At 51.0% G+C, this 16,218-nt stretch overlaps 3 protein-coding genes across 5 annotated transcripts; 1 reads left to right on the top strand and 2 right to left on the bottom strand.

Moving 5' to 3' along the window:
- Positions 1 to 21: 21 nt before the first annotated feature.
- Izumo1 (izumo sperm-egg fusion 1) lies at positions 22 to 5,460 on the bottom strand. 2 transcript variants are annotated; one of them, XM_021217664.1, is made up of 10 exons: positions 5,271 to 5,460; positions 4,128 to 4,437; positions 3,793 to 3,867; positions 2,868 to 2,954; positions 2,440 to 2,460; positions 2,113 to 2,193; positions 1,901 to 2,001; positions 1,413 to 1,566; positions 817 to 1,084; positions 22 to 236 (listed from the first exon to the last, which is right to left on the bottom strand). In XM_021217664.1, exons 2-10 carry the CDS (start codon positions 4,360 to 4,362, stop codon positions 56 to 58), a joined length of 1,203 nt encoding a protein of 400 aa, XP_021073323.1. In that variant the 5' UTR covers positions 4,363 to 4,437; positions 5,271 to 5,460; the 3' UTR covers positions 22 to 55. The 2 variants fall into 2 exon arrangements, with proteins under 2 accessions (XP_021073323.1, XP_029402548.1); XM_029546688.1 differs by lacking the exon at positions 5,271 to 5,460 and adding an exon at positions 5,145 to 5,155 and having other exon boundaries at positions 56 to 236.
- A 2,010-nt stretch (positions 5,461 to 7,470) lies between these two features.
- Positions 7,471 to 9,376, bottom strand: Fut1 (fucosyltransferase 1 (H blood group)). 2 transcript variants are annotated; one of them, XM_021215966.1, is made up of 2 exons: positions 9,259 to 9,376; positions 7,471 to 8,469 (listed from the first exon to the last, which is right to left on the bottom strand). In XM_021215966.1, the coding sequence occupies exon 2, from the start codon at positions 8,438 to 8,440 to the stop codon at positions 7,481 to 7,483; it is 960 nt and encodes a 319-aa protein (XP_021071625.1). In that variant the 5' UTR covers positions 8,441 to 8,469; positions 9,259 to 9,376; the 3' UTR covers positions 7,471 to 7,480. The 2 variants fall into 2 exon arrangements, with proteins under 2 accessions (XP_021071625.1, XP_021071617.1); XM_021215958.2 differs by having other exon boundaries at positions 7,477 to 8,610; positions 9,259 to 9,323.
- A 2,053-nt stretch (positions 9,377 to 11,429) lies between these two features.
- On the top strand, positions 11,430 to 12,950 carry Fgf21 (fibroblast growth factor 21). Its single transcript, XM_021222305.1, has 3 exons — positions 11,430 to 11,842; positions 11,944 to 12,047; positions 12,538 to 12,950. The coding sequence occupies exons 1-3, from the start codon at positions 11,605 to 11,607 to the stop codon at positions 12,826 to 12,828; spliced, it is 633 nt and encodes a 210-aa protein (XP_021077964.1). The 5' UTR covers positions 11,430 to 11,604; the 3' UTR covers positions 12,829 to 12,950.
- Positions 12,951 to 16,218: the final 3,268 nt, after the last annotated feature.

The raw sequence follows: 16,218 nt of genomic DNA, 5'->3' as shown, positions 1-16,218 counted from the left end.
CTTGGAGCCAGAAGTCAGGACCAGTCCCCAAAAGTAAGTCAAATACAAATCTTTATTAGTTTTCTGCTGCCTCGCTCTTATCTCCAGAGTAGTCGGAGCTAAAATCTGCCTGCGAGGCATTCTTCAGTCCCATCTGTTGGGACAAATTCTGCTCTGACTTGGATCCTGTCATGGAGGGTTTGACTTCGCCGCTTGCGTTCTTCAATTTAGCGCTGACTTTCCTAAAGTGAAGTACCCTGGGGCAGGACATAGGTGCACAGAACCACATTAGGTCACGGGTTGAGTGAAGTACACACTTTCCTGAACCCCACCCCCAACCCCAAGCCTAACTTAACAGTTTATATAAGCCTTGTCCTCCTAAGTGAGCCCCAAAGGAAGGTGCCCAGTAGCTTCCTGTCCTGTGCCAGCACTGGATTGTAGGAAGCCCTCCCTCCACCCAAGTCCAGCCCACTCCAAATCACTTCCCTCCATAAGGCCCTTTCCTTTCATTGAAGCCCCATCCATCCATCCATCCATCCAGGCCCTTGTCTGCACCCTTCTATTAAATCTCTCCCTAGCCAAGACTACACTCCTCCACCAAGCCCCTCCCCTCCGCCAAGCCCCTCCCCTCCGCCAAGCCCCTCCCCTCCATCAAGCCTGCCTCTGTCTTCAAGCCCGCCTCTTACCCAGACCTCAAACTCCTCTATCAAGACAAGCTCCTTTCAAAGCTCATCTCGTTCATGCCTTTCCTCCACTGCACCTACGCCTCTTCCTTTCACCCAAGTCCACTTTATCTAAGGCCCACCCTCCCTTCAAATTTCCCAGTGAACAGCTCACGAGATAATGATGCTGGCCACAAGAACCACAAAGCCCAGGGTCAACAGTATTAAGAGGCGGTTTTTCATTTTTTTCTGCGGATTTTGGGCGACTGTAGGTTTGAGCTCCGGGTACAGCTCCGGGTGCAGCTCCGGGTGCAGCTCCGGGTGCACCTCCGACTCCGGCTCAGGCCCCGGTGGTGTCTCTGGAGTCTGGTCAGGGGTCTCTTGCTCCTCCTGGGTTATGATGTTCGGTGGTGGTTTTTCCTCTGAAGGCCTTGGGGGCAATACTGACAGAGGAGAGCCATGGGGCAGTCCTGGCAGCAGCCAATAACTGCAAGCGTATCCCAAAACTCTAGCCTTCTCTAGAGGGTGGGCGCACCCCAGGAAGTCCAACCGAGGCCTAAGACACCCAGTCAGGCAGGAAACCAGACCTCCAACACCAGAAAACACACTTTCTAAGGGAAGCCACGCCCCACATCAGAGACCCTGTGTATAGCCAAAGCCGCAAACCCAATAACAAGACCACGCCCAAAGTAAATCTGGTCCTGTGGACGAGGCCACACCTCCAAAGCTTCTCCCATCCCAAATGCCACTTTTCCAACACCCCAGACTGACCTGTGACATCATAGCGGATGATGGTGGCAGGACCTTGGTTGACGGTATCTAGCCGACAGCGGTAGTTGCCAGCATCCTCTGGACCCACCATCGACTTGGTCAGATAAGGTTCTTTCCCCTTGGCAATCAAGGTCTCAGAATTGTTCTCCCAAACCTAGACCCAAGCTCAAGGGGTCACAGAGGCCTGGGGAATTTGGGAACTGGGGGGTGGGGGATACAGAGTGAGAAGGTCATGGGGCCTGGGGTGCAGGGGAAGGAGGAATCAGGACTGCTGACACATCCTTAATCCTGACAGGAGGTATCCTAGGCTGGCCGCCGTCCACAGGATCGTGGCTGGCAACAGCGAGTCCTTGGTCAGGGTATAGGATCTCTCTGGGGATCAGTAGAGGATACCTCTAACAGGCCGTGAAGACCTGGTTCAGGGCAGGGGGCCCAGGGGCTCATACAGGTCTAACAGACTTAGGGTCAAGGGAGTTGGATGTTCCCACCCTGTAAAAACTGTAATCTGTAAGTCCCTTAGAAGCACGATGCCAACTGAGCAGGCAGTCCAGGACCATGTCTTCCAAGCGATGGACCTCTATGTGGCGCTCTGTGCAAGAGAGGGGGCTGCAGCTACTTCTGCGGGAGCCTCGCCGCAGCTGCCTCTTATAGGCCCTGTCCCCCTCTCGCACTGTGCTCTTACACTGAGTGGCATCCTCACCTCCACACTCTAGGGATTTCCGACAAAGGTGCAACTGCTTCTCGCACTTAAAACACCAGATCAAAGGCTGCGACATTACTCCTAAAGGGCGAAGGTTAAAGTTGTATTCTCCCTCTCAGAGGTGGGACTGAACAGAGAATTTGTCAATGTCAAGGACTGGGCAGCTGTCTGCAGTATCTAGATTGTTAGTACCCTGCCAAAGGGGGGCAACTACAACACTGCTCACTATCTAAGAAACCCAAGTTGGAGAGAGTGCTGGAGGTCCAAGGACTGGTCAGAGGGGAGGCTCATGGGACAATAAGAACAGGTTATGCGTATTGGACTCACCGCATTTGTTGGGACAAAAAACTGCCTCCAAAGGGAGAAAGGAAAGAGGGAAAGAGAAAGAAAATCAGATTTATTTTTGTTTTCAGAAAGGAGTCTCATGTAGCCCAGGCTAGTCTCAAACTTGCTGTGGATGAAGATGACCTGGAGCCCCTCACTTCCTGCCTCCACCCACCAAGCCCTATACTCACTCACAGGAGTAGGCTCAGCCTCTCAGCATTAAGCCCAAGGTGGCCTCAAACTTGCAATGCTGGAATGCTACCAAGCCCCAGAGGGAAGAGTGGATGCAGAACAGAAAGGTCTTCGATTTAGGAGCTTTGGGGCAGGTAGGGAAGGAGCTGGGGGAGGTGCTCCTGAGGGCACGAGTGGAAGCAGAGTTAAGGAAGCCAGTGGTGGCAGTGGGTGTGTCCTGCGCCTCCACCCTCCCTCACCTTCCTTTTGGAAATGTGCAGCAAGAGTCTTAAAGATGTCCTTTTGCCGACGAATCATCCACAATAGTTCCTTTATAAAGAGCTCTCCTAGGAGGAAGCAGAGCGAGAAAAGATGCCCCCAATACTCAGATGTGAGGTGCAGTTTAGCATTCCGTACACCACAGGTACAACTACAAGTGGTTTCCAACTCAGTGTGTAGCTGAAGATGACCTTGAGCAACCTGATCCTTCTGCCTCCATCTTCAAGCATGCACCACCATACCCAACATAGCAACCCCTAATTTTTTCCTCTCTCCTCTCACCATGTAGTTCTGACTGGCCTAGAACTTTCTGTATAGACCAGGCTGGTCTCAGACTCAGAGATCTGGCAGCCTCTGCCTCCCCAGCGCTGGGATTAAAGGTGTGAGCCACCACAACCAGCTCCACCTCTCTCTTCTTTGCTTAGAAAGGGTGTCATTATATTGCCTGAGCTGTTCTAGAACTTTATGCTTAAGCACTTCTGCCTCAGCCTCTTGAGTAGCTGTGAGTGCAGGCCCCACCTGTCCTGGGCTAGCATTACACAGTCTGCCCTTTACAGGAGAACAATCTGATCAAGCACCGAACTTGCTGTTGTTCGCTATAAAATGCACATGTCTTACTTCCCTCGGGTCTCACAGCCAGTGAGAAAGGAAGATGGTCGGGACTTCCACATAGGGGCTGAGGAAGTTGCCAGGCCCCAGGCTCAAGGTCACTTGGCTAAGAAGTGGCAGGGCCAGAATGGCACTCAGAGACAGGAATCTTAACTTCTGCTTGAAGTGTCACCAGCCATGATTTCTGAGGATCTGCCCATGGGGTTTCAAGACAGGGTTTCTCTGTGTAGCCCTGGCTGTCCTGGAACTCACTCTGTTGACCAGGCTGATCTGCCCATATCTTAAGGATACATTTACCTTTTACGTCACTGTCTGTTATACGCTTCAGATCCTTCAGAAAACTCCAGGCTGCTTGTTCCAGTGTGTCCTCGTCTGTGTGTGAAGGGCAGACATAGAACCCTAGACTCCAGATTCCAGCTTTTCTAGCTCATAGTAACTCCAATACCCATGGAGCCATCGGGCAAGAGAGACCCGCCTCTGCCTCCCAAGTACGGGAATAAAGGCGTGGACCACTACACCCAGCCACTTTTTCATTCTACCTACAGACCCTGTGACTCCTAGACTGGGACTTCTGGCCCCAACCCTCCCTCTCCCAAGCTCCTGAGGTCTGCATCTTGACCTGCCCTCCTTACCCACGGCCCCGATAAAGGAATTCTTATCCGGAGTGACTTCGCCGAAGCTCATTATTTCATAGTTCACCATCCTCATTACATTTTTGTGAATATTCTGTGGCACGCGATTAGGCAGGTAATTGTCTTCCAAAGTCTTTAGCGCGGCTGTCACAAATGGGTCACATTTGATGCAGGACCTCCCTGGACACAGGCAGTTGGCAAGAGCTGCCAGCAAGAGTGTAAAATGCAGCCCCATGAAGGCCGGAACGCACAGCTTGCCGGCACCGCCACAGGATCCTCTCACCCCAAACCGAGGGCAGGGGGGAGGGCGCTAAACAAAAGCCAAAATCAGTCTTAAGAGGATTCCAGATCTCAATATGAGGTATTTGGGAAATATCACTAATCAAAGACCCAAAGTTGTGAAGTTAGACTCCCGAACCTCCAATTTTTGGGTCCTCATTACATCCCTGAAAACTATTAAGTTAGATCCCAAACTCAGGACCATTTCCATCCACACCCCATTCAAACCTCCAACTCATGGACTCATTCTCCAGCTACCCCAAACTCACATGTTTTCTTAACTCTGAACCTAAGAATAGACCAACATTTAGACTTTCTAGCCAGGAAAACTTGTGACACCGCAAACTAGACATTCAATAGTCAAACCAGAGAAACCATCAAAAAAAAAAAAAAAAAAAAGCCAGGTATCAGCACTTGGGAGGCCTACTTGAGACTGTCTCCAAATTAATTAATTAGCTATATAAGTAAGTAATTTATCTAATAAGTAACCAACTTGGATATTACCAGACTTAAAAGGTCTTCAGAATAAAATATTTTAAACCCTAAATCCTTTTTTTTTTTTTTTTTAGGTTTTTCAAGACAGGGTTTCTCTGTATAGCCCTGGCTGTCCTGGAACTCACTTTGTAGACCAGGCTGACTTCGAACTCAGAAATCCTCTGCCTCCCGAGTGCTAGGATTAAAGGCGTGCGCCACCACTGCCCGGTTCAAACCCCAAATCCTTAAAGCTAATACTTAAACCTGCAAAAACTTCAGCACGCCTCCAAAGCCATCCTCCAGTCTCTGGGGCACCTGTCTCCTCTTCCTCAAGGCTGAGACCCCTAACTTTCAGGACAGATTCTTCTCAGGCTCCCCCCCCCCCAGTACCTTAAACAACACCCTTTAAAAGCCGCTTTCCAATTCCGCGCCCTCAAGCGCTAATACTTCGCCCAGCTCAGTCCAGGTTCTGAGGACTTTTTAAAATACTTTCTTACGACTAAGAGTAAGGTTTTCCTTGGAAGACTGGGGAGAGTAACTTAGGGTTTTCCTATTGACTCCAAGTGTCACCGGTCATCCCCTCTTCACAAAACACTCGGACCACATCCCACGTGTGGGACCCCAATTCCCTTAGAAATATTTCCTGACTCAGGCCCCGCCCAGAAATCAAACTCTCAAGTTTAACTGGGCTGCAACAAAGTAGGCCCCGCCCATCCCATAGTGACGTCATAGGGTGGCAGCCTTTGTAGAATTTTCCCAGCACCTACGGATCTGAATGGAAGCCAGTAACCTGCTCTAACCTCCTTTCAGGTCCCAGGTTTTCCGCAGGATGCCTTCTGACTAACTGGAAACCTTGGTGTCCAGATAAGGAGATGCAGGAAGTAGGTTGTCTTCTAAACTGGGACTACAACTCCCAGAAAGCACTGGAGCATCTCTTTATGATCTGTCCCACAACATGGAAAACATAGTTGATAGTGATATTCTTTCCTTCTTGCCTCAAACCCAGTTAAGGAGAGTCCTGGATCCAAACATGGTGACCCACATGTGTAGTCCTAGCACTTGGGAGACTGAAACAAGAAGATCGCCACGAATTCCAGGCCAGCTTGGTCTACAGAGTGAGTTCTAGGCCAGCCTGGATTATCTCAAGTCAAAACATAGGACAAGTCTGGTAGCCAATACTGAAAATTTCAGAGAAAGGAAACTGGACCACAAGTCCTACAGCAAGTGTTACCAGATCTGAGTAGGTGCTGTATCCACGAGGCATGAATGTTCCCGGTTGACACACACATGTGCATGCACGTGCACACACACACACATACACACACACACCTTTATTGTGTTGCACACTCAACATATGCAGTACACAGCTCCAAAAACGTCAGGTACAAGTATTGGCGATGTGGCCCTTTAATTCACAGCTCCCTCTCCAGCCTGTACAGGCCAACTTGGGAAAAAGTGCCCGGAAACTTCCTGAGAAGAATAGAAGTTGCTCTTGGAAGGGAATAAAATTAGATTAAATGCTGCCTGGGGAACCTCCCTCCATTCTTGAAAAAGCATCAATTATACCTGATCTTAACCAAATGCCCCACCCTTGTTTCGAGCCTGGGCTTCTGTAGGGGCATAGGTTAGGTTTGGGGTTCTGGGTTCTGGAACACCTTCAGACCCTTTACCCTGGATCTTCACAGAGCCAGATTTGGGAACTTTGTGAGCCCAGAGGTATGCCCTTTTCTGTAGGCCTGGTTACCTCTAGAAAACAAATCCCAGATCCCCTATAGCATCTTCAGAAGAAGAAACCTCCTGGATCCTAAATCCAGGACTAATATGTGTAGTTCTTTAACTTTTGAGTTCTTTCTTTTTTTGTAAAGTTCCTAGATCTTTTAGGAGACCCCGTCCCTCCAGACAGATTTGTCTCAACAGTGGCTCTCTCCTCCAGCCCACTTATAAGCCATTTGCTCTTTCCACCCTAAATAAAAGTCTTTGAAGTTTCTCTGAGACCAAGGAGTTGAACAGAATTCATATGTCCTCCAATTGTTCTCCTCTCTCTAACAAGAGGCTGGCTCCAGAAAGGCTTGCATCACTCTGTGCTTCCAGCATCACTCCGTGCTTCCAGCATCACTCCGTGCTTCCAGCATCACTCCGTGCTTCCAGCATCACTCCGTGCTTCCAGCAGTGAGGAAGTACTGAGCTTTTGTACTGAGCTTTTGCATCCACCTTCATTAAATTCTTCACTGACTGGAGTGTTGAGAGGGCCCTGCAGGGTGTCACACAGGGACTGGACCAGGCTCTCAGAAACAGCCTAGAATGACCCCAGAAATCCAGGAGGCCAGTTGATAAGTCTGGATTTTCTTCAGCCTCCCTGACCCAGAAGCAGCTGCCCAGAGGTTCTCAGGAGAGGAGCCAGAAGAGTAGATGAGACTGTGACTTACAGTGCTGACTTGGGCTTCCCCTGCCATCAGAAAATGATATCCCGTTGAAGTGTCTGCATTTCCAACAAGCTGATGTGCAAGTCTGGAAATGAGTGCCCACAGCTCCAGGACTACCACAGACATACTCCAAAGCAGAGAGACACGGATGGCTGACTCCTGATGAGTCAGACCAATCTAAAAAAGACTGTCTGGCTCCCAGGGGTCAAACGGAGCCTGCAGCGGGGACAAGTCTGCATTGATGCCCACCCACTCGGGCAGGAAGGCAGCCTTAGGCCTGAAGATCTTCAGAAACTCCGAATCTGGCAGGGTGAAGTTAGCAAGGAAGACCGTGTCTCCACCAGCTAAATAGGCAGCCCAGAAGCCAAAGGTGCCAATCGTCATGATGGTGTGGTTACACTGTGTGAGAAGTGCAAAGTCCTTCCCCGGTATATCCTCTTGTCCATTGCCAGCGAAGACCACATCGCCATGGGATGTGTCGATGTTTTCCAAACACCATTTCATGCCATTGCTGGTGACCACAAAGATGGGGTCTTTGTGTCGGGCCCGGAACCAGTCCATGGCTTGCTGGAGGTAAGCTCGGTCACCCACCACACCCTTCCAGCGATTGGGCATCACCTGCAGATAGTCTCCACGACGCACATGGACACCCACAAAGGTGTGAGGGCGGATGCCCGCCGGGCCTATACGGAGCCCGCTCAACAAGTACTGGGCACCTTCCCGTAGGTGGTCATGCAGAGTGAATTCCCTACGAATCTGTTCCCGAAGATGGTGGAAAAAGGTCCAAGAGCAGGGGAAACCAGACAGCTTGAGAAATGGGTCCTCTAGGTGGGAGTACTCCTCCGACATCCAGTCATGTAGGACTAAGTGCCGCCAAGGCGTGAGGCTGTCCACCTCAGGGTCCAGCACTGGCAGGGAGATTCGGAACACAGGGGCCAGGGCGGCGTGCATCTCAGGTTGGATGAAGGCTTGGCGACCATTGAGCTGGGCTAGGGCCAGCAATGTGGCATACTGCCCCATCTGGTTACCAAACCTGCCTCCTGGGGTGATTGTCCAAGTCCCAGAGAGCGAGGAGGACTGCTCGGGACAGGAAGAGGAGCCATTGGATGTCTGCAATGGATGAGGTAGGCATATCATGGCCACTGGGGACTTCAGCAGGTGATAGTCTGAACATAGGACAGAGAGAGTTGTTAGACCATTTCGAAAGAAGTTTCCTCCATTCAGGTGAAAAAAGAAGGAGCCGGCAGAGAGCACACAGACCAACAGGAACGCCAGGCAGAGTTGCCTCGGGCTGGGAGTCCACATAGCTATGGAGAGAAAAGATGAGTTAGACCGCACACAGATGGAGCCACCGAGTCTGGGACTCCTCAGGTTCCGGGATTTTCAGGGAGGTCAGGAGCTATGCAAATGAGTTGCTCACAAGGAGATCTGGGGGCCTTCTGGGAACCTCACAGCTCAACTACCTTCTGAGGTGCACCTATATGGTTACAGGCATGTTCTGCCTCCCAGGCAATAGCTGGGAGCCACGGGAAAACCAGATAAAGAGGAAGGATTTTAGAACTGTAAAAGCAAGCCCCTGGATGTTGTATAACTTTTCCTGAGACAGGAACAAACATCTGTTTATCCCACAAAAAGACCAGTTACATACTCAAGAACGACTCAGCCCATGTCTGGCTTGGCGAACTTATTGAGAAGGGTCACTTACAAAAGTTTGGGTGACTCCAAGGCAGCTACATAGTTAAAAAGACTGCTGCAAGTACAGGTGAGAGCTCACAAAGGCTGCATCCCGGAAGGAGGCCTGTGGATAGTTCCCTGAGTCCTTAAGATCCTTGCTCTGACAGGAGGGTAGGGATTCTTAATAGGGAGAGATTTGGGATAGCTCCCAAGACCGGGTTAGAGTTAGAGGGGCCTAGATACTCATCCCTGGGCGTCTGGCATCCCCAGTGCCAACTAACCTGAGCTCCTTGCTGGTGGTGCAAACGAATTCTTTTTGCCTGAGCTTCCAGTTCCAAAATGTAGCCTTCATCGACCGCGCTTGGAAGTCAGGAGCCCCGGCTCCGTAGCCCTCCGCTTCAAGCTTCCTTCCTGAAACTGACTGAAGGCTGGACCGGTAGGGAGAGAGGGAGAAAGAGAGGCAGGGTTCCAAGGTGTACAGCCTCCGCCCTCCAGGCAGGGCAGGTAGCAGGAGGAGGCGGAGACATCCTACCTAGCGCTGCTGCGCCGTCTCCTCCACCCTGTCCCTTCGGGGTTCTCTGACTTGCACGAAGGGCAGCCCGGCAGGTACCCAGAAGCTGTCGTATCCTCTGTATGGACCCGGACAGTAGCACCCGGGCTGCAAGGCTGGAGCCCGGGTTGGGGGGGGGGGGAGGGTCAGATCCCATGCGCGTTCCCTTCTCCAGAGCCGGGACTTCTGCTTACCTTCGCTGGATGCTCTGGGAGTAGCCACGCCTCAACGGAGCTGAAACCTGGCCACCTGCTCCTTCTTTGTACCCCGCCCGCTGCACTTTCCCAGGAGGATGGAGAACCTGTTTGCCAGCTGCCTCAACCCAAGTCTGAGCCTCGACTTGTAGCCGCCTACACATCACACTCCACACTTTGTCTGCGCCCCAAGCCCCTCCTCTGTGGTGATCCTAAAGGCCGGGGCCCAGCTGTTCCTTTCTAGATTGGTAAATACAGCAGATAACTTTTTCTGGCCAGAAGGAGAGAGAGTGTTTCCAACATTCTTTTTAGACAGGCCTCTAATGAGGCTGGAGACAAAGGCCCTCCCACGGTTCCGAGCCCTTTAATTAATGGCATGGAGTCGGGGCCTGAAGCCTCTCACCTTGACACCTTACAAAGACTCAGAAATTCCACTTGGTTAGCCCAAGATGAGATCATTTCTTCACACTGCAGAGTCCCAGGGCCACCTCAGACCTAAAGGTCCACTCCCCAGCCTCCTCCCCAGGTGCTCCCTGGGGCTTAGGGATCAGTGCTCCCATCTCACTCCCAAGAGTCCTTGCTCTGGGTTCCTCCTAGAGACCCAGAAATCTGCCCCAGCACGCCTTTGACTGCAAGAAACCATCCAGCTCCTCCCCCTCACAGAGCCTGACCCTCCCCATCCCCCCAAGGCGTCTGGGGAGCACCTGTGCAGGACATGTCTGGTGAAAGAAGCTCTAGGATTGCATCAGGGAGGGCAGCAGCTGAGCACAAGGCCCAAATGCAAAGCAGGGGTTGGTGACAGTGACTGGCCTGTGGCCAGCTGGGAGACTTCCACCTGCTGGGCTGAGGATTCCTCTTACACATGGCTGGTGCAGCTCTCCTGATGATGAGGGAAAGCCTCAGACCCCCCCAAAAGCACCTTGGAGCTTGAAATTCAAAAAAGGATGAACCACACCAGCTCAGCTGCTTACACAGAAAGTCTGAGGCCCCGGGTTCCTTCTTAGTACCCAAGAGTCAGACCCCAGCCTCCTCCCTCAGACCCAAGAGCCAGACCCCAGCCTCCTCCCTCAGACCCAAGAGCCAGACCCCAGCCTCCTCCCTCAGACCCAAGAGCCAGACCCCAGCCTCCTCCCTCAGATGCAGGAATACAGACCCCAGCCACCTCCCTCAGAGGCAGGAATACAGACCCCAGCTTCCCCCCTCAGACCCAGGAGTGCAGACCCCAGCCACCTTCAGACCCAGAAGAGTAGACTTCAGCTTCCTCCCTCAGACTCAGGAGTGCAGACCCCAGCCTCCCCCCTCAGACACAGGAGTGCAGACAAGTCCCCTCCCTTAGACCCAAGGCCCCAAATTCCATCTTTCCTTCCCTCAGATGTTGAGGTGAAGATCCCATCCTCCTCCAGAGTCAGACCCTCCTCCCTCAGACCAAGGAGCACAGACCCCAGCCTCCTCCTTCAGATTTAGGAGTGCAGACCCGCCCCCTCCCCCAGCACTCTTCCCCCAAACCCAGGGGTCCATTCCTAGCCCTTTTCGTTCAGACCCCTGTTGCAAAGACCCCTCCCATTGCATCATCCGTCCAGGCCGCCCTGGCCACGGTGGAATTCAGGTTCCTGCCAAGTGTGTCAAATATCACGCGTCAGGAGTGGGGAGGGCACGTGGGCGGGCCTGTCTGGGTATAAATTCTGGAATTTCTGCGTTCACCAGACAGCCTCAGTGTCTTCTCAGCTGGGGATTCAACACAGGAGAAACAGCCATTCACTCTGCCTGAGCCCCAGTCTGAACCTGACCCAGCTCTGCTGGGGCACCGGAGTCAGAAGACAATTCCAGCTGCCTTGGCTCCTCAGACGTTTGACAGGGGCTCTCCCGAACGGAGGGCAGCATTGATGGACTGGATGAAATCCAGAGTTGGGGCCCTGGGACTGTGGTTCCGTCTGCTGCTGGCTGTCTTCCTGCTGGGGGTCTACCGAGCATACCCCATCCCTGACTCCAGCCCCCTCCTCCAGTTTGGGGGTCAAGTCCGGCAGAGGTACCTCTACACAGATGACGACCAGGACACTGAAGCCCACCTGGAGATCAGGGAGGATGGGACAGTGGTAGGCGCAGCACACCGAAGTCCAGAAAGTGAGTGTGGGGACGGGGGCCTCACGGAGGTAAGAGGATGAGGCTCCTGGGTCCTCTCCCCAAGGTGGACAGACCCTGAGTGTCTTTGTTTGGCCTCACAGGTCTCCTGGAGCTCAAAGCCTTGAAACCAGGGGTCATTCAAATCCTGGGTGTCAAAGCCTCTAGGTTTCTTTGCCAACAGCCAGACGGGGCTCTCTATGGATCGGTGAGTCTCTTTCTGTGGTCCTCTCTCAGAGGCCCCACCTCACAGAGTGTAGGTTTAATGCATTCCCCCTTGGCTGTGGACCCACTGTCTGTTTGCAAGAGGACACTGGCTTTGAGTCTTGACATATGCGAAGGACAGACTGACCCTCAGAGAGGCCAAGTGTCAGGACTGTAACCCTGTACCTGACCTAACCACTCTCGGGTTCTGCTCCCGCTGACAGTGGGGCATTCTGGTACCCAGGGCCAATCAATGACAAGACTGGAGGTGGTGGGCAGAATGCCAACCTAGGCAGAGAGAAGTTGAGGGAAGAAGCTGGGCCTGAACCTGCTGACTGCAGATAGAGACGGCTGGGGCTGGAGCTTCTGGTGTGAGAGAGAGGAGGCTGAGCCTGGACCTGAATCTGACGGAGGAGTTTGGGGCTGGACTGTTTAGTCCGGGGTTGGCAGACAGAAAGTACTGTGTGTCTCTGACTGTTTTCTCTGCCCCACAGCCTCACTTTGATCCGGAAGCCTGCAGCTTCAGAGAACTGCTGCTTGAGGACGGATACAATGTGTACCAGTCTGAAGCCCGCGGCCTGCCCCTACGTCTGCCCCAGAAGGACTCCCCAAACCAGGATCCAACATCCTGGGGACCTGTGCGCTTCCTGCCCATGCCAGGCCTGCCCCACGAGCCCCAAGACCAAGCAGGATTCCTGCCCCCAGAGCCCCCAGATGTGGGCTCCTCTGACCCCCTGAGCATGGTAGAGCCTCTGCAGGGCCGAAGCCCTAGCTACGCATCCTGACCCTTCCTGAATCTAGGGCTGTTTCTCTTTGGGTTTCCACTTATTTATTACGGGTATTTATCTTATTTATTTATTTTAAATTTTTTTCTTACTTGGAATAATAAAGAGTCTGAAAGAAAAAATGTGCATTTGTTAAGAACTGAGATAATGTTTCCTGTGTTTCTTTGAACCTGAGACCCTGTCATTCCCCACTGGGCACCATTTTGGGCTCTGATTAAGCATCCCTGGTCCCACAGGTGGCTGTGTTAGTGTTTTGGAATTGTTTTTTTTTTGGGGGGGGGGNGGGGGGTTGAAACAAAGCTTCAAAATAGGGCCTACTATGACTCTTTTTGGGCCTACTATGACTCTTTTTATTTTCTTTGAGACAAGGTCTCACTATGTAACCCTGGCTGGTTTGTAACTTTGTAGACCAGGCTGGCTTCAAAATCACCTGCCTCTGTCTCCCTAGTGCTAGGATTAATGGTGTGCCCCACCACATCTGACTCCTCCTTCTAGATAAAGTTGAATCTACATTAGCTGGTATCTTAAACCTGAGACAAGTAGCTGAGAGGTCATTTGACATATCAAAGAGGACCTGGCCACCAGGTTTTCTCCCAGCATCCCTCAGTTACAGGGCCCTCCTGGCTGGCGTACCCCGGACTTTATACTGCTTCTCAAGCCCAGGGGCTGGGCTGCTCTTCCCTACATAATCCAACAACTGTGGTTACCCACTCTCTGTACCTTTGGTCTCCTGACTGCTGCCTGGTAGCCCTCTCTCCCCCTCTTCTCCTCTCCCCTCCCCTTCTTCTCACATGGCACAGCTCAGTCTGTTCAGGCCATATCCACTCTGACTATGTTCGGTGTGTGTGTGTGTGTGTGTGTGTGTGTGTGTGTGTGTGTGTGTAATAAACTTTCTCCTCCACCATACTCAGGACAAGTCATGTTCCTCTCCTTTTTTTTTTTTTTTTTTCCCATTCAATTAGGAAAGTAATATATCAGATATCAGCCGGGCGTGGTGGCACACGACTTTAATCCCAGCACTCGGGAGGCAGAGGCAGGCGGATTTCTGAGTTCGAGGCCAGCCTGGTCTACAAAGTGAATTCCAGGACAGCCAGGGCTATACAGAGAAACCCTGTCTTGAAAAACCAAAAAAAAAAAAAAAAAAGGAAAGTAATATATCTTTTTGAAGAGACACATTCCTTTTTGGTTTCCAGTACTGAGAATGGAACCACTGGTCCTGTTCCTGTGAGGGCTCAGTCGCTGCACTGCATTCACAGCCCCTCGCTGGAGGATTCTAGGCAGGGGCTCTACCATTGGACCACACCCCCAGCCCCTCACTGGGGCTCTACTGTTCTGTCACACCTCAGCTTTTGGGTTTTGCCTTTTATTTTGAGACACAGTCTCACCATGCTGGCCTTGAGCCTGTGACCATCCTGCCTCAGCCTCTTCATTAAGTGAGATAACAGACTTGGACTGTCAAACTTTGCTCCACAGCAGTCTTTTTTGGGGGGGAGGGGGTTGGGTTTTTTGTTTGTTTGTTTGTTTTTGTTTGGTTTTGGTTTTGGTTTTTTGTTTGTTTGTTTTGGTTTTTTTTGGGGGGGGGGTTCAAGACAGGGTTTTTCTGTATAGCCCTGGCTGTCCTGGAACTCACTTTGTAGACCAGGCTGGCCTCGAACTCAGAAATCCGCCTGCCTCTGCCTCCCGAGTGCTGGAATTAAAGGCATGTGCCAACAAGCTCAGCTGCCGCACAGCAGTCTTGACTGACCTCCATATGACGTCATAAAAAAAAAACATAAATAAGTTCATAAATACACAAATAAAACAACAATGTCATAAAATACAGTGGCGAACAGGCAGCCATGTGTCACATATCAGTTGTTTCGTAGACAAGCAAAAGTATAATCTCCACCCCATGGTGAGGCTGTGGACCCCATACAACCCAATAGGTGCATGAAAAGAACTATTAAACTCTATCTATCCTGGCAGATTTTCTTAAGGTTGTGATTAATTACACTTCACATACCCGGGCATGGTGGTGTATGATTTTAACCCCAGTATTCAGAAAGTAGAGACAGCTGAATCTCGATGAACTTGAGTCCAACCTGGCCTACATAATGAATTTCAGACTGCATAGTAAGATCTGTATCAAAAAAAAAAAAAAATCCCTAACACTTCACATTGAATTTGCCATTTTAACTATAAGTGTATTCAATTAGAAACAGTGAGTAAAATCATATTGTTGTGTAATCTAACTCTTTATTTGGTTGTGAGAAAGGTTCTCAGTGTGGTTCAGGCTGCCTGGGAACCCCCCCTCCCCGGCCCCGATCCTCCTGCCTCAGCCTCCTGAGTGCTGGGACTACAGGTAGACGTAGATTCCATCTTCAGAACTTTCAAATAGCCCAAGCTGGTCTTGGACTCACAGAAATCCTCCTGCCTTGGTGCTTTAGGGTGCTATGATTACAGAGATGCATGCTAACACGGAAGGCAAGAAATTGGCCTGTTGGAAAATGGAAACTCGGTCTGTAGTGTATTGTCTTGTAGCTTCTGGGACAGTTTTCCCAACACTGTTTGTTGGAAAGATTATGGTGAAACTTTTTCACATCTGACTAATGTTTTCTGTGTAGACAAGAAAAAGACATGACTATTTGGGTTTTGTTAATGATCAATTGATTTTTAAAGAATTAACTTTTCCGTTGAGAGTCCACTGCCAAACGTCCACATCCAAGAAGAGCAAGGCACGAATTTCACAATTTTTATTTCCTTCAAATATTTGAACATTGTAAGTATAATCGAGAGACTTCTTGGCGGAGACACAGCTCCATCAGGGTGTTCACCTAGCATGCGCTGAGTGTCCTCGGTGCCACTTAAACTGGGAGTGGTAGCTTCTGATAGACAATGGCAAGGTAAAAGGTCCAGGAGTTCACGGTCATCCTCTGCTGTGTAAATTCTGGGCCAGCCTTGGAAAGAGAGTGGCATGTTGTTTCGCAGTGTACATTTAAAGGTCAGAGGACAACTTGGAGGGAGTCAGCTCTCTCCTACTAGAAGTTCTGAGGATCAAATTCAGGTTCTCAGGCTTGGCAGCAAGCGCCTTTTCCCACTGAGCCCTGGGTGTGACTTTTAACATTTTTTGAAAGGTTTGTTTTATTTTCATTTACGTAATGTGTGTCTCTACCTGGCTAAGTACACATTAGTATAGGTGTCTCTGAGGCCAGAAAAGGGTGTCAGACCTCCTAAAGAGACAGTCACGGGGGACTGGGAGCCCCTCGACCTTGGTGCTGGGGACTGGACGGGTATGGACATTTCTGGTTGTGTCATGTGATGCAGACTCACAGAGTCACACTCCCTAGCAAGTGTAGCAAGTGCTGTGCACCACTTAGGCCCACCCTTTTTATTTTTTTTTTTTTTTATTTT

Source organism: Mus pahari, chromosome 1 (genome assembly GCF_900095145.1).
Source record: "Mus pahari chromosome 1, PAHARI_EIJ_v1.1, whole genome shotgun sequence".
Classification (NCBI taxonomy): domain Eukaryota; kingdom Metazoa; phylum Chordata; class Mammalia; order Rodentia; family Muridae; genus Mus; species Mus pahari.
This window is presented reverse-complemented; position numbering and strand designations above follow the sequence as displayed.

What these genes read in the sequence shown, in the direction of transcription:
- Fut1 (XM_021215958.2), bottom strand. Translation starts at nt 8,608, where the DNA reads ATGTGGACTCCCAGCCCGAGGCAACTCTGCCTGGCGTTCCTGTTGGTC.
- Fgf21 (XM_021222305.1), top strand. Translation starts at nt 11,605, where the DNA reads ATGGACTGGATGAAATCCAGAGTTGGGGCCCTGGGACTGTGGTTCCGT. An exon ending in AGCACACCGAAGTCCAGAAA is followed by an intron (nt 11,843 to 11,943) that starts GTGAGTGTGGGG and finishes TTGGCCTCACAG; the next exon opens with GTCTCCTGGAGCTCAAAGCC. An exon ending in ACGGGGCTCTCTATGGATCG is followed by an intron (nt 12,048 to 12,537) that starts GTGAGTCTCTTT and finishes TCTGCCCCACAG; the next exon opens with CCTCACTTTGATCCGGAAGC.
- Izumo1 (XM_021217664.1), bottom strand. Translation starts at nt 4,362, where the DNA reads ATGGGGCTGCATTTTACACTCTTGCTGGCAGCTCTTGCCAACTGCCTG. An exon ending in AACAGACAGTGACGTAAAAG is followed by an intron (nt 2,955 to 3,792) that starts GTAAATGTATCC and finishes GCTTCCTCCTAG; the next exon opens with GAGAGCTCTTTATAAAGGAA. An exon ending in TGCACATTTCCAAAAGGAAG is followed by an intron (nt 2,461 to 2,867) that starts GTGAGGGAGGGT and finishes CTTTGGAGGCAG; the next exon opens with TTTTTTGTCCCAACAAATGC.